General features: G+C 41.5%; 1 protein-coding gene across 1 annotated transcript in view; it reads right to left on the bottom strand.

Annotated features, from left to right (window-relative positions):
• Positions 1-267: 267 nt before the first annotated feature.
• Positions 268-14,864, bottom strand: part of COX7A2L (cytochrome c oxidase subunit 7A2 like) — a 29,111-nt gene continuing 14,514 nt past the window's right edge. The window contains exons 2-3 of the mRNA XM_086927808.1: positions 8,901-9,035; positions 268-575 (exon numbers count right to left, since the gene is read on the bottom strand). Of these exons, the coding sequence (XP_086783934.1) occupies positions 432-575; positions 8,901-9,035 (279 nt within the window). The 3' untranslated portion in view covers positions 268-431. The remainder of the gene's footprint in view (positions 576-8,900; positions 9,036-14,864) is intronic.

Below are 14,864 nucleotides of genomic sequence, written 5' to 3'. Positions count from 1 at the left end.
CCCGACGCTCCTGCGCAGCGCGAATTCCGCGCCTGCGCTGAGAGTTCTATTGAGCGGGCGGGGCCATGACGGAACCGCTCCGTCATAAGCACAGTGCAACAGATGCTGGTGACGGAGCAGTTCAGTCACCAGCATGCGCCCGGCCGCATTTCCGCCCCGCCCCCTTAGCACTGCGGCGGAATAGCCGCCGCAGTGAAGGGGTTAAGAACCATAAATACAATTGGACAAATGCAATATCCATGAACGATTTAAATAAATGCCAATAAATGTGCTTGGTAAAATATCTCTTTATGCCTGGAAGGTAATTTGCATCTGATAAACATGATATTTAACAACAAGAAAACAGAAATGGAGGCAATTTCAAATAAATACAGGTAGCTTTGTGGAAAGATTTGTCACAAAGCCCAGATGTCTCAACTTCAGTTCTTGACTCAATTCTTGTTTCTTGGTTGTGCGGCCATGTAAAGTGCTACCAAGCAGTAGAGGGCTCCGCCAAGTGTTAAAGCCATAGTGGTACGATACAGCAGTCGATCTGGAACTCCACGCTTCAGATGCACTGGCAATCCATCAGACGTCTAGAAAGAGGTAAAGACATACTTTTTTGAAACATGACGTGAAACAAAGTGAATTGAAAAACTGAAAGATGTGCATTTGGTTACTGTTTGATTTGACTGACAATACATTTTATCTACTGAGCGAACAGTTAAAATAAATGTTTTAGTACTCACAGATCTACAGACTAACAAGCATTGCTGGAATCCAGTTTAAGAGAGTTGGATTACGGTTTCGACCAAGACCAACGTCTAAACTAGCCTCAACAATTTGGCCGGACTGTGATCTGTTGCAGTTTGCAGACACCAGGAATACAGCAACCACTCAGTGTGCAGCAGCAGTCAGGGGTGGCTTTACCTTGTGGCTCAGCACAAACGCCTCAACTAAAAATTCAATCAGTAACTCCTTTCTTCTGACTTATTTTGGCGAGTAGCAGTTGGAGGTCAAAAGAAGTAAAGCTATAATCGAATATCTCTCTGCAGAGCTCAGATTTATGTTCATTTGAGGCATAAACGGCACTCATTGCGTCACTTCACAAGTTACTGAGAAAGAAAACAGAGAAGTTAAAGTCTTTTTTGACTTTTCAAGCTCTTTATGAAAAATAGGCATACGCATACTCTAAGAAAGGTTATGTCTATTTGTGTGTATAACTACACTAATAAAAGGTCTATTTACACAGCAATTACTATAAAGTGTTTGTTGCTATCCAAACGAAGAGTTTACCAACCGTGCATCCTTACAATAACAACAAAAGATTAAGATGAAACCTGCCAGCAGGCTTGTAACTTGTGACCTGCGGATAACATGAGTTCAGCAAAAGCATTAAACCTCTGAGCTAACTTTCATAAATTGCAAATTTGTGACATACATGTTAAACGCTATACTCTTCATAAGGTACATAAACAGTTTAAGCAATCGTAAACTTGACCAGAGATTGCACACAGGTCTCTGCAGCAAGTGCATTGCCTAATGAGTTATTTTACCAGTATTACATCCTGAAACATGCTGCATATACACAGATCTCTGAAGTAGGCGTCTTATCTCAATAAGCAAGCTTAAAATAGAGTATAGTTGTGGTTGTTCAGTAAGTCAAAACAAATTGAGCAAGTGTCCTTATGACCCATGTCTATGAGGGTGCAGCTTGTCAAACGTAATGCAAAGGCTGTCACCGACTACAAACCTTATGATGCCGCTCATCATGACTCCATCTATCATGACCTCCATCTATCATGACTCTGATCCGGTTCTGACATCATCCCTTAATCTCTTGGCTGCTAAGGGGTTTTCCCCTCCGGTGCTGAAAGGTCCAGATCTGCATTGTTCATGACAAGGTCAACTCGTCATAAGCACAGCTCCAGTGCACTGCATGACGAGCTGACCTTGTCATGAGCATGGAAGGTGTTAACAGAGCAAACACAAGGTGATAATGGACGGAGCGCTGAAACTTTTCAGACACTCACCCCCAGTCACAGATCTGGGTTGAATCCAGCATGATTCTTTAGCTAATTTCGCCACCTCAGTTCAGACCCAGCTATATGCAAATCAGCCATGATCCTGTGCCTCATGGGAACAGTCCAGCCCGAACTGCCAAACCAGGTCTTCCCTGAACCGAAAACAAGCATCCAGGGACCGGTTACGGGGTAACGCCCCTCATCAGCCAGGCTTGCATAAATCCAGTGGCAAAGTGAGCAAAGGACCCACGTCTGGGCATACCCTGACAACTTAGGGCGAACAAAGGAAACACAAGGATATGATGGACAGAGGGCTAAAACCTTTTAGAAACTCACCCCCAGTCACATATCTGGGTTGACAAACTTCGAAAAGGAAGGTGCACCAGAAATGAAATCAAAATAGCAAGTTTCAGTCCATCATCTTCTTTTTATTAATGAAAATCAGTTGCACATGAATAAAATCAGCCATCAGCTAAAGCGTTTTGTTCCAGTCACAAAAGGAACGTCATCAGGGTTTCATATATTAAATAGCATTTTCACACAGTTCTTCATAAGGACCGTTGTGTAGTCACCAGGCTAGTCACCCAAGGATAAGGGTGTATTCTTGAAATCTGAATTGTTGGGAATCCCCGTTTGGGTAGAATTACCTGCTTAGCAGCAGTCGTTGGGAATCTCGGCTAATCAGATTATTCTACCTGTACCGGGATTCCCAACGACTCAGATTTCGAGCTGGGACCTATTTTGAGTATACACACTTATCCTTGGGTGACTATCCTGGTGACTACACAACGGTCCTTATGAAAAACTGTGTGAACACGCTATTTAATATATGAAGCCCTGATAAAGTGTCTGAAAAGTTTCAGCGCTCTGTCCATCATCTCCTTGTGTTTGCATCATCCCTTAACACACAATATATGGACCCCCAGTGTAGTTGTTCTCATTGTCAGCACAGCCAACGTTATATATCACTCAATTTGCTACCACCACTATACCACTATACAAGTCTTCAGTGTTAATTTAAAAGAAACTTTACAAGAGCAAAAGGTTAGAATACATTTGCTTACTGAGCATAATTAGAGCCACATGTATTATCCTGGTTTGCAAGAGAAATTTCCAAGTAGGCATAATGGGACCGAATAATATCCATTTGAGACACGCAATAGTAACTTAAATAACCTTTAATAAACAACATCCAACCATTGATTATCTGATTTTCTAATCCTAAAATTATGAGTTTAATTGCACCCACAGTGTGTTGAATAGATTTTTTTTTTACATACTAAAACAAATGTTCTTGTATACGTGAAGCGGCACCCTGAGGATAGGGTCCCATGGTATATGCCTAGTATGTAGCAAGTCCCCGTGGCTGTAGGGTGCTACATCAGGTTGTTGATAATCCAAGAGAGTGATCTCCCATTTCCTGAATGTCCCTCAATAGTGCTCATTAAATCCCCTTCCCTTGAGAACTCACTACAAAGCCAAGTGTACTGTGTCTTTCAATACCAATTTACCTGAATTACCTTTTCAGATGTGACTGGACATAGAAACCAGTTCCAGCAGGTCCAGATTCGACCTTGGAGCAGAACTTTAGCCTAGTGGTACGGCCATAGGGCACTCACCTCATAGAAAAATGCTGAGAGAATGCAGCCTCTCTATCCTCTGCTTTGAACTACAACAGAGTCCATATACCACCGTTCATTAAAGATCAGGGGGAATCTATATTGCTACACACTATGATCCGATGACGAGTATACAGGATCAAAAAGGTCATACAAAACATTCTTTATTTAAATATTACATCGCATCGCTAGAAGAAAACTGGATTAGTTCATGTGATTTCAATGGAGAGTAAGCCATCATGCTGAACCGTTCCATTTCAGTGTCTAATTTAGCCGCCGCCGATGTGAGACGTGCAAAGTACATAGCTTTAGCTTTGTCACATGCAAAGTGGACAAATATGTAGGTAATTTTTGTTTACACAGAACGGTGCCCTACTGGAAGAGCTACTTGCTCACTGAGAAGACAAGCCAAATGCAGCAACGGTGAGTTATATAGGCCTAGCTTACATCCGATAACGTAAAGTAATGAGAGTAGGAGAACATGTTAATTTTGGGCTCGTAGACTTTCATTTAGGGGGGGGGGTTATACATTGTAAAAAAAGAACATGGACACATGTTTAACATTTAAAGATAAAAAAACGTTTTAATACTGGATTAAAAAAAACTAGAATATGATTTCAGCAACATGTGGTCCTCTATCAGTCTTGGGTAACAGTACATACGGTATTAGGAAGGCGTTTTTAGATGCAAGTAGAGTTTGAATCAAATAAGGATACCTGTTTTATATAAGGATTACTTTTAATTATACCTATTTTATTTATTTTTTTACATCGGGAGGAGTGCTGCAAGACAGTTACAGTTAACAAAAGGTGGGTTGTTTTCTCAGGGCGACAAGCAGTCAAGACCTGGGAGTTCAAAATACAGATGGTTGATTATGCACTTCGTATAGAGTAGAATAAAACTAATCTGGGATTAATATGTTCCTTGTTTTAGAAGACTAGGACTGATATCAGCGAGCTCCGTAGGACATATTCTGCTAGCCCTAACATAACTATATTGTAATGTTCGACAGCCATGTGTTCCTAGTTGTATTGACAGATCAAGTTCCTGAGTACATCTACTAAAGTTTTAAGTGCCAAAAGAATATTGGTGATCATTTTTCTAACTCAAAGGCTAGTTAAATGACATATACATGTTTTTGAGTGACACATTTGCTAGATTGCACAATGGGTGCCAGATGAGATAGAGCGTTGCTTCTATGACGCTTATGAAGTTTAGTATGTATTTACTGGCCATGACTGCTGAAATTTAGGTAACCGGAAATTATAGCAGATGATTATCTTAGTCGAGACTGAATGCGTAATTTAAATCTAGCTGAAGAGAAATGTTAACACAATCAGAAGTTAGTGAAGATTACTTTTTGCATATACACTAGATAATTCAATATAATATAAATACATTAAAAAAGGAACAATAAAATGTGAAACAGGATTCATGATTGAAATTTGAGAGAGGTTTGTAATATTACAGGGCAGTGTATGCTTTTTTATGCTTTTAGATAGAACAAATGGTGAGATTCTGGCGATGTGATTTTGTACCTATAAAAGAAGAAGTTATAATTAAGAATGTTTTGTATGACCTGTTTTCACTGACTAGCATATTCATCAGAAGATCAGCATGTGTCGTAATATCATCTATCTATAATACTCAAGAGCAAATCTATCTATAATACGCAAGAGCAAAAGTGACTGTTTAACCCCAAATGATCACCTCGGTCATGTGACTACCTTTAAGAAGAAATTCACTGTGATGAGTTCTCTTCTATAAAGACTTGGGGCAAACTTTTATTTAAACTTGATATTCAGAGCCACCAACTGTCCACAAGACTGGCCACCAGTGGGACCCTCTTGCCTAAACACAGTGTTCATATTTTGACTCAATAAAGCCGACATGACCAGAGACAAAATCCATGGTTATAACGAATTAGGACCAAACTCTCAAGACTGTAGAAAAGATCTTGGAGTTTGAGCCTTGCTGGAAAGGAGGCAGAATACCTTGAGAGCCTGCTCAATGCCAATAATGTCTGTGCTCTTGTCTGCAGGTGCTATAGATGGCACATCACACCTGTGAACCCTAATATCACTAAGATGCAGTTGAGATTGATGAAGCGAGCTTCAGAAATTATTTTATTCTGACTCGTGGATTCATTTCCCCATAACATGAACTAATCAATTAATGAGCTGTTGCATGATTTGTTTAATTAACTCAACCTAGATTAAGTTTGCACCACACATGAACACGCGGGAAACTAATAATATGTGCTCTTGTTGCATTTGCAAGTCTGTTTTGTAACACATAACTAGTATTGTTTTGTTTGTCATGTTTGTCCTATTGTCTTTTTCACTATAAATATGCGGCTGATCATTCATGGCATGTGCTTTATTATATGTGCTTACATGTTTGTCCTATGTTGGGATTGTCTGTCTGTGTATTATTTAATCATCTTTTTACTCTTTCAGAAACTTAAAGATGGACTCTATGAAGAATGGTAGATATTAAATGTGCTGCTTTATTTGTGTGCTTCTGCTAGGTGACTTTTACTAATGGGTTAACATTAGCTATGTAGGTTGGAAACAGAATGACTTTCATTACCTGAATTAATTATTGTTTTGTGTTTGTTTAAATAATAGTTTTCTGGAAAGTGACGCGAGCTAAAAGTGGCGCAGTGACGCAAGCAAAAGTGGTGCAGAAAAATTGACGCCTTCTAAAAGACCTGCTGATGTTAAGCCACAGGAGAACATTTATTTTGAAAAAGGATGACAAGCTTATAAACTTTTATTATGAAAAGCTTTGAAAAAGAACTGCTAAAGACGACTCTGTGGAGAGGTTTGGTTGTGCCACAGAAAACTCAGAACGGACAGGCTCAAGGTTGAAAGGAAGAGACGTGACAGATTTTGTATTGCTTGAACATCTTTGCTACAAAATGTAGCAGACTAAGGAACTGTCGCCAGGACTTTGTGCATGAACAATGGCTCTGTGTAAAAGCCTGGTCTCGTGGTGGAAGATGTCACAGTTTACTGTGGCGTGAGGTGATTCAGCCAATGGGGAGCCAGAATTCAGCTGATGGAATGTGAAAAATAATTAGCTCAGCTTAATTTAGGGTATAAGAATAGGCTCTTGCAGCAAATTTTTGGCTTACGCTTCTTGATTCCAGAGGGACGTGTTCTGCTGTCCGATGATTACATGTAAGGAAAGGTATCTTTTTAAGACTTTGTTTCCAGGCGATGAGGGTAGAGACAGAGAGTTAGTTAGGATTTGGAAATGCTCTTTTCACTTATTTCTGCTAATGAATAATATTTTCTTGATTTAAGCTCTTTTTATAAATGCTGAATAAAACTTTATGACTTTTTCTAATGCTTGCTTAATAAAGTTCCAAAACCTAAGTTTTCCTGAATATGTTTGAATAAACTTTTAAAATGACAAGCTGGTCTTGTTTATTGTGAATGTCTTAAACAAACATATTAGATCCATTCGCCTCATGATTCAGCTGCTCTGTTATTTCTATGGGCCTGGTATTGATTGGTAATTTTGGTGGTAGATGGTGACATCATTTATGCAGAATTTTAGTAAGAGCGCTGGATCACGATCATATGACATATTGAATGTAGCACCCTTGCAGGTGGACCAGAATCATAGAGAGCACCTGTGAACAACCACGAAATTTTAACCGAGTAATTTCCAGTGTGTTGACTGCAAGCTGCACAGAGGGTCCTCTGCCCATCAAAGGCTATTAGTGAAGCTACATTGTTCTTATGCTGCACTTTGCAATTGTAAGCCTCAGGTGCTGCTTTCCCAGCAGGAGTACGAATGTCTGTACTACCCGGATGACAGACGGGGACTATGTGCCGCTAACTGTAGTGCGCCCTCCTCCACAGAACTAGTAGCTCCCACTTTATGATTACTAAACTGGCAAAAGAGGCACTGGACTATGTGCTTCACTCCTTTTAGGGGCCTGCAACAACGGATGAAAATATTGATCTAATCTTGAAAGAATATTACAATCAAGCTTTCTTAGATGGTTTCCAAAAGATTGAAATAAAAATGTATCAACTCAAAGAAACGAAAACTTTACATTAATGACTCTATAGAGAACATAATGTATTAATGTAATGTAGAAGTTTATTAAAAGTGTTGGTTGGTAAAATTAAAAACGTATTAGGAAATAATTTGGGGGGTGAAATTTCTCCGGCCTAGGGGCCTCTACAGGGTTTAACCCAGCACTGGCAGCTCGTAACAAAGCAGTCCCCCCAAAATCCCCATGGAAGTTCTGAACACTTGTTAGAGTCTACCAAAAATAAGATACATGTGCATCAGTTTAATTAGTGAATGGGCATGGCTGAGTCTGATCTTAAATTCATATAGGTCATTGTTACTGAGATTTCCTGTGGGAATCCCACCTGTTGAGCACAGGACAAGAGTTCACTGGTAGAACCCCAAGTAAGCTATATGTAGAGCAATGCTTGCATTACTGTAGGTGTCGGTTTCATAATTTATAAAGGCATATTCCTTTATACAAAATAAAAGAAATTGTTTTGACTAGGTATTAATTAGGAGTAAAACTGTTCCACCCCTACGCCGACCTCGAAAGAGTAAGCCTCGACTCTTGACCCAACAACAACCTGAAAGAACAAGCCTAAAAAGGGGGGCCGTCGGATTTCAGTGAGCTCACAGCAGCATCTTCATTTTCTTGGAAAGGAGCAGTGTCCTTGTGTTATTCAAGCTCTAAAGAACTGGCCTGACACCAAAATTCAGAAGGCAAGGATGACAATGGTTGGTTGGACAACCAAAGGCAGTTCTTGGTCACTTAAAATTCAGCTTCAGTCAAGGCTTCAGGTGAGTCCCTCAAAACCCAAAGACCCTGAAGCACTTTTGTAAATAGACGGAAGCATACAGAAGTAGGGACTCAAAAAAACAAATGCAAAAACTCCAGAAAACAGAATGTTTACAGAGCATTGTTGGGGAAGAGCAACACATGAGGAGTTATTTTCAGGTAACAATGTGACCTTCATATATTCAATATAATACTAAATTCACAAGATTTCTCATAAACTGCCTAGGATTAGCGGTCAGCGAGCTTGCATCGAGGCTCCACATACAACACTGATACGAAATGTATTTTATTATAGACTTTTATTACATCATACTCGGATGTAAAAGGTAATCTTATAGCCCTAAATTGGATATTTAAAGTTTCACATCGAGTTAAGATTCTTTCTCTAGGAGAATTTCTGCACCCTTCATATTTTATTAATGTGCACGATAACTAATGTATTCTTACCTGAAACAGCCTTTGTAGGTCAGGAACTCTATTTTTACCAAGGAATTCAGAGGCTGTGCCAGATTCAGAGGCATGTTTGACCGGCGTGCCGAAAACCAAAGCTGGTGCATCAGAGACAACAGCAGGCCTCAACCCCTATAGACAAAATCATACAAATAAGCAATTATTCATTTAAAAATGCAAAAAATTATCTTCTGAACTGTAGTCACAAATAATGAACTATAGTCCACTCTGAAGTGCTCACCCAGGTAGCGCGTGCCCCAGCGGATTGTTAGTGAGTCACAAAAATGCCAAAACCCAAACATCCATTCATCCAGTTAAAATCAATATGATCCTCCAATATTACAATTACAGTTTGTTGACATTTCTGCCAGCTTCCCTCCTCCCCAACCATAGTTTTTTGGCCCTTTTGATAGTGCCCAGAAAGATAGTTAGATGAGGCGACAAGCAAAGCAAAGGGACTAAAACAGTGGTGCACTTTTTTTTTCCTTTTCCTTAGCTTTGCCCATTATCGACTGGAAGGGACTGGGCCATCCCTCTTGGTCCTTGGACTTAACATAAGCGGATGGCGAGTCAATGACATTGCAAAACCATCTGGAGGCACTACGCTTAACTCCTTTCTGACCTGTGCTGCAGTAGCAATTACTAAAGAAATTGATCTTGCAGAAAGACGCTTATCCTTAGACATTGGAAAGGGCCCTAGCTGTTCCCCAACAGGCCAGCTGGGGCATCATCTAAGCGTAGGAAGTGAGGACTCTCCTACAATATGATGCCCACCATCCAACGTGCCTGAAATGCAAACCCATTTACCATCAAATAGATTGCATAATAACTCTGATTCCATTAATGCAAATGACAGTGGGCCCTTTGCCAAAAGAAAGCATAAACCAAAGCAAGTGGGTACATCCAGAGTTTGAAGAAACACTGACAGGAATATTGTGTCCACCCCTTTGCAGACCAGTCTGCCTTCATCATCTGCCCAGTGAAGTCCTAATTAAAGAATGGGATTGTGTTTGTGAAAAATTTAAATCCACTGTGGTTGCGGGTTACTCTGGTGATGGACAGGAAACGTGGCCTGGAAGATGCCAACATTTAAGGCCCATACAAATCTGTCGGCCTTCCGGCCCCTGCCCATGCAGCCATGTTTAGTACAGAAAGACCTTTGGCTCTGAGCCCCGTCCCTAACTTAGGTTCACAACTAACTTATGGAGATACGACCACCACTGATGTTCAGCCCTCCTCTTCAAAAGCTGAGGGAGACTCAGCAACTTGGGAGTGAGGTAGAGGCATGCAGGGGTGGCCTAGACCCCGAACAGTTTGACAAATCAGGGTATAGACGCTCAGGTTCAGTCTCTACCCAATCAGTCATGTTTAGATCTCATTGCCTGACCTTTGCCCATATGTAGCCATCACGACTGGTGTACCATATCCAAACTCATCTCGAGAGGAAGCCACTCTTCAGCTCAAAAACAAAGTTTGGCACTGGTTGATCCGAAACGGTTATTACATCATTAATAAATACAATGAAAGCTTGTTTCTGAGGAGGGTTGGTACAGTCCTTCGACAATACAATTGAGAGGGGATTGTATTGCAATTAATTGCAATAACCCGGATGTGACTCACCGGTTAATTCAATGCGGTACCAGGAGGCATTCGCAGGGCACTGACATTAATATTATTCCCTTATGCCATTTCTAAAAAAACAACACCGGAAGAGGGCTGGGCACAAACAAAACTCCACCCAGGGCAGATGCGGGAGCTAGATTTACTGTTCCCATCTTTCACAGATTTTTTCCCTTTGTCAAACTTAGCTAGCATTGACAGACGCCCAGAGACCCCAGTTGCATTTACGGAGATTGTTCGTTCGCAAGTGCTTAGTCCTCCTACTGAGGATTGTGCCAGCAAAAAAGCATACAAGTTTAAAGGGTCAGCTGGAATATAGCCGGTGTCGGGGATAAGCAGCAGAATCCCGAGTGATTTGACTTTATCTTGCAGTTGTCATGCCGCAAGAAACCTGGGCTTTGGAGGAGATCATATGGGATAGTTATGAGAATTTTACTATGGCTGCCATGGCCTCTTCGGCCAGAGAACATGGTGAGGGGGAAGGAAGGCATCTAGGTACGGATCATGGAACCTTTAAAAATTGATCACAGTGAGATCCAGGCTGTGTGGGTTGTGTTGCCAAATAAGTTGGACTTTTTTTAACCCACAATTATAATTTAGTGTATGAACTGGGTTGTCAGATGGGGATGCTTTTTCAGGTGATGTCAATCATGAATGCTATATTCTCCAACATGTGTAATGATTTTAATGTTATACTTGAAGGTGACTTCAATGCTAAATTGGGTACCATACTGCTGTGATTGACTTTCTCGCTGCATGATCTGCCCACTCACTGTGCATTAACTGATCAGAGGGGCTGGAAACTGTATGAGGCATTGTGCAATTCGGGTCTCTCTAGTGTGGTAGAAATAGTGGGTGACCCCCTCAACAAACGCCCTGCTTTTGTTGAATGGGGCCATAGTGCCACAATTGATTATGTTTTTATTTCTAGGAACCTGGAATGTTTTGCATACTTGAGGGAGGGGTAAGTCATAGAAAACTGCAACAGTGACCATACCCCATTAGTTTTTCTCTGAACTCTACTTCTTTGTCCCTACCCTCCAGTTACTCCAGGGATTTTTGACCTTTCCCAGAAGGATCCAAGCGTAGGGCAATTGATATTCCCACCCGATCCATTTATGGAGAAGACTAAAAATGGCCATTCTAATTGATTATTTCTTAACAAATGATTCTCTGGCTCACATTATTTTTTAGGCTTTCTCAAGTCTAAGTATCTCTGCTAGAGCAATGATGCTAAATCTTTCAGGATCGAAAGGGTCGTACAAACAGGGTTGGTTCAACAAAGAGTGCAGAGGCACCAACCAAAGGCAATCAGCCATGTATCACAGCTGCAAGACTAGACAGTAAAAAGCCCATTAAGAAAAGGAACTTTGAACTAAAGGAGAAAAGATGGGAATGCCTAGTTTCTACATTTAGAGACAGAGACTCAAGGGGGTTTTGGGAGACCATTAATGGTAATAAAGCAGCATTTTATAGGGCGTACTGCTTCAGTCTTTGCAGTTTCAAAGCACTGCAAATTAAGGTGTTCTCATTTGATGGCATTAACCACCTGATGAAGATGATGTTGTCTGGTGCACTTTATTGGATAAAGGGCCTAGAGCATTGTGTGCGTTATACGAAAAGTAAATGGTGTTGCTTATTTATTTGTTCCCTTTCATGCTATACAGCCAATACCAATACAAGGAGGTTGTGATGTAAACGAATATAAAAAGTAAACTTAAAACAAGGAAATTCCTTTTATTCACGCCCTAATCCTCCCTATCCATTTTCTTGCCCCCTCACAGCTCTGGCAATGCGGTTTGATAATGCACAATGACGAACCACGACCCTACAGCTCCTTTATAACACACTATACAATTTCCATCTCTTCACTACTCCACCCCACTGTTAAGTGATTTCCAGTGCTTTGAAGTGGGCTTACAATGCAACACGCCTTACAAAAAAAACAACTTTTGGTAGTTTTATGCAGAAAAAACAGCAGCAGTGACCAGGTGTGACGACAATATAAGCCTCCATCAAATGCACTTACAACTTACCAGGTAAAAAAAAAACATACATGCATTTACGATGTGCGCTGTATAAACACCCCTTGTGTTTGATTCAATAAACTACAATGCTGCTCCATCTATGCTAAAAATGTAGTCCACATATAGGATACACATGACTGCTGACTTTCCTCTTAGTTCGCTAGTAGCAGTCAGCAGGCCAGAGGCAGGATTTTTCTCAGAGTGTGTTTAAAAAAAACTGTCACCTCACTACATCAGATTATTTCAACAGCATTTATGAAAAGTTTTAATAGATACTGTTGAAATAATTGGATGTACCGAGGTAAAATGCTTTCCTGTATTAAAGAAATACACGTTCTTGAATTGTAAATTTAAAGGGCTCAACTCGTGCACGACAGTCAGAACCCACACTTGGCTCAGCTCTCCGTTTTCATTTGTTGGCTAGCCCACCTCTTTATCCCAGAGCCATCTGAAGCTGCAGGGGGGACAGCAGCCGGTATCTTGAGTCCCAGCAGAGCTAACTGCGCCAGCTTACCTGCTATGACTTCCGCCAGCAGTGTGGCCAGTTCAGTGTGGCACAAATGGAATACAGCTCTATAGAGTGCTCAACCAGTTTGACGCTGCCATCTCAATTTGGAGTACTCAGACACCACACGCAAGGGCTGGTAAAGGTAGTTTACACTATTCTCAGGATGAATATCCAGCCCTAGGTGGGTGTAATTAGCCAGTGAGAAGTGTACACTGGTAAAGCACACCATATCCACTAAGAGGAACACGTGCGAGTTGCTGATTGCAACGCCCGTTCAGAAACCGGAGCCTGTGATGCAGTGAGCCACCAATCAACACCTGTTCTTTACAACCTTTAAACATTTTTATAGTGTTTCACCCTGCTGCCCTCCAGGTACTCGCAGCGGCAATGCACTAGCTGCACAAAATGACTATTAGCTCAGCAGTAGAATCCACTCGCCAGGTCGGGACAGTAGGCTTGACAACTGGCTTGCCCTGAAACAAATCCACTAGCCACAGCGAGCGAACGAGTAGATTTTCGAGGTCTGTATATTTACTATCTATTGTTTCCAGTATGGATCTTTCTTTCCTTTTTGTGGACAATATGACATGCTGTGTGTGATGAGGTGGTGGAAGAAGGGTTTTGAGGTGAAGCGAGGGAGTTGGCGTGGACGCCACACTCCTATTACAATGGCTATTGACGCAACAACTACAGAGTCCTCGCTGCTGCTACTGACATGGAATGTGAGTGAATTAAAAGGATACACAAAGCGATGTCATGTCTATCAATACCTCTACAAGCGAAAGGTTCAGATAGCACTCCTTCAAGGGACTCATCCTCTCGCTGAAGACCTGGAGGCCATGCGCAAGCGGTGGGGGGACACACGCATAGGAACCACATATTCCAGCTATGCCAGGAGGGTCTCACTTTGGGTAGCAGCAGGACGACTCCTAGGTGTTGCACACCAAAGTCAACTCAGATGGACACAATGTCGTACTGGATGGTTTATTGGATTGTATCCCCATCTCCTTCATATCACTGTACGCACCCAACACTGCGAAAGTCATTAGCACCTAGCTTTTGGGGAGGAGACTAACTGTACCCCGAATCTAATTTATGACCAAACCCGACCCAGACTATTGGGGCACAATAGATTACCCTCACACTGTACTTATAAATATGGGCTACCATCACTCAGGTGAAGGAAGCCTGGCACAGTTTGAACACTGAGTCTAGGGAGTTCTTGCAATAATCGGGCTTTCATGACTTGTATACTAGGACCGATCTTATTTACTGTTCGAATGATGCCCTTGCTAGAGTGACACGAGCCTAATATCTCAGATGCACCCGCTCAGACCAGGGAGCATTTGGCCAAGATTGCATTTAGAAGGTGATAAAGCAGCACTCCTGGCGTGACTTCTCCGTTCCGCCTCGCTTAGGAACCCAATCACAGCTATTCGGGATGGAACAGGATGCATTCTTAACTCACAGGACGGTATTAATGCTGCTTTTCACTCATACTATGCTAATTCATACAAGGCCTCATAAGGGGAGGACCAGGTATCGATACAGGCCTTCCTAGACAGAAGGAGTGGCTCTTCCAAGCATATCAGCCTCACAATGATTAGAATTGAAAGACCCAATTACTAACACTGAAATGTATGATGCCCTCAAAAAAATGGCACGGATGGCTGACCACTTGAGTTTTACTCCACTTATAAAATCGCAGCTTGTCCCACAATGGCTCAAAACCTACACAGAGGCGTATACAGTGGGACTGGTGCTCCCCTACTCTCAGGGAGGTGGCATTGGTAGTTCTGCCCAAAT

This window comes from Lissotriton vulgaris, chromosome 6 (assembly GCF_964263255.1).
Source record: "Lissotriton vulgaris chromosome 6, aLisVul1.2, whole genome shotgun sequence".
Classification (NCBI taxonomy): Eukaryota; Metazoa; Chordata; class Amphibia; order Caudata; family Salamandridae; genus Lissotriton; species Lissotriton vulgaris.
Note: the sequence above shows the minus strand (reverse complement) of the source record. Positions and strands in the feature narration are given on the sequence as shown.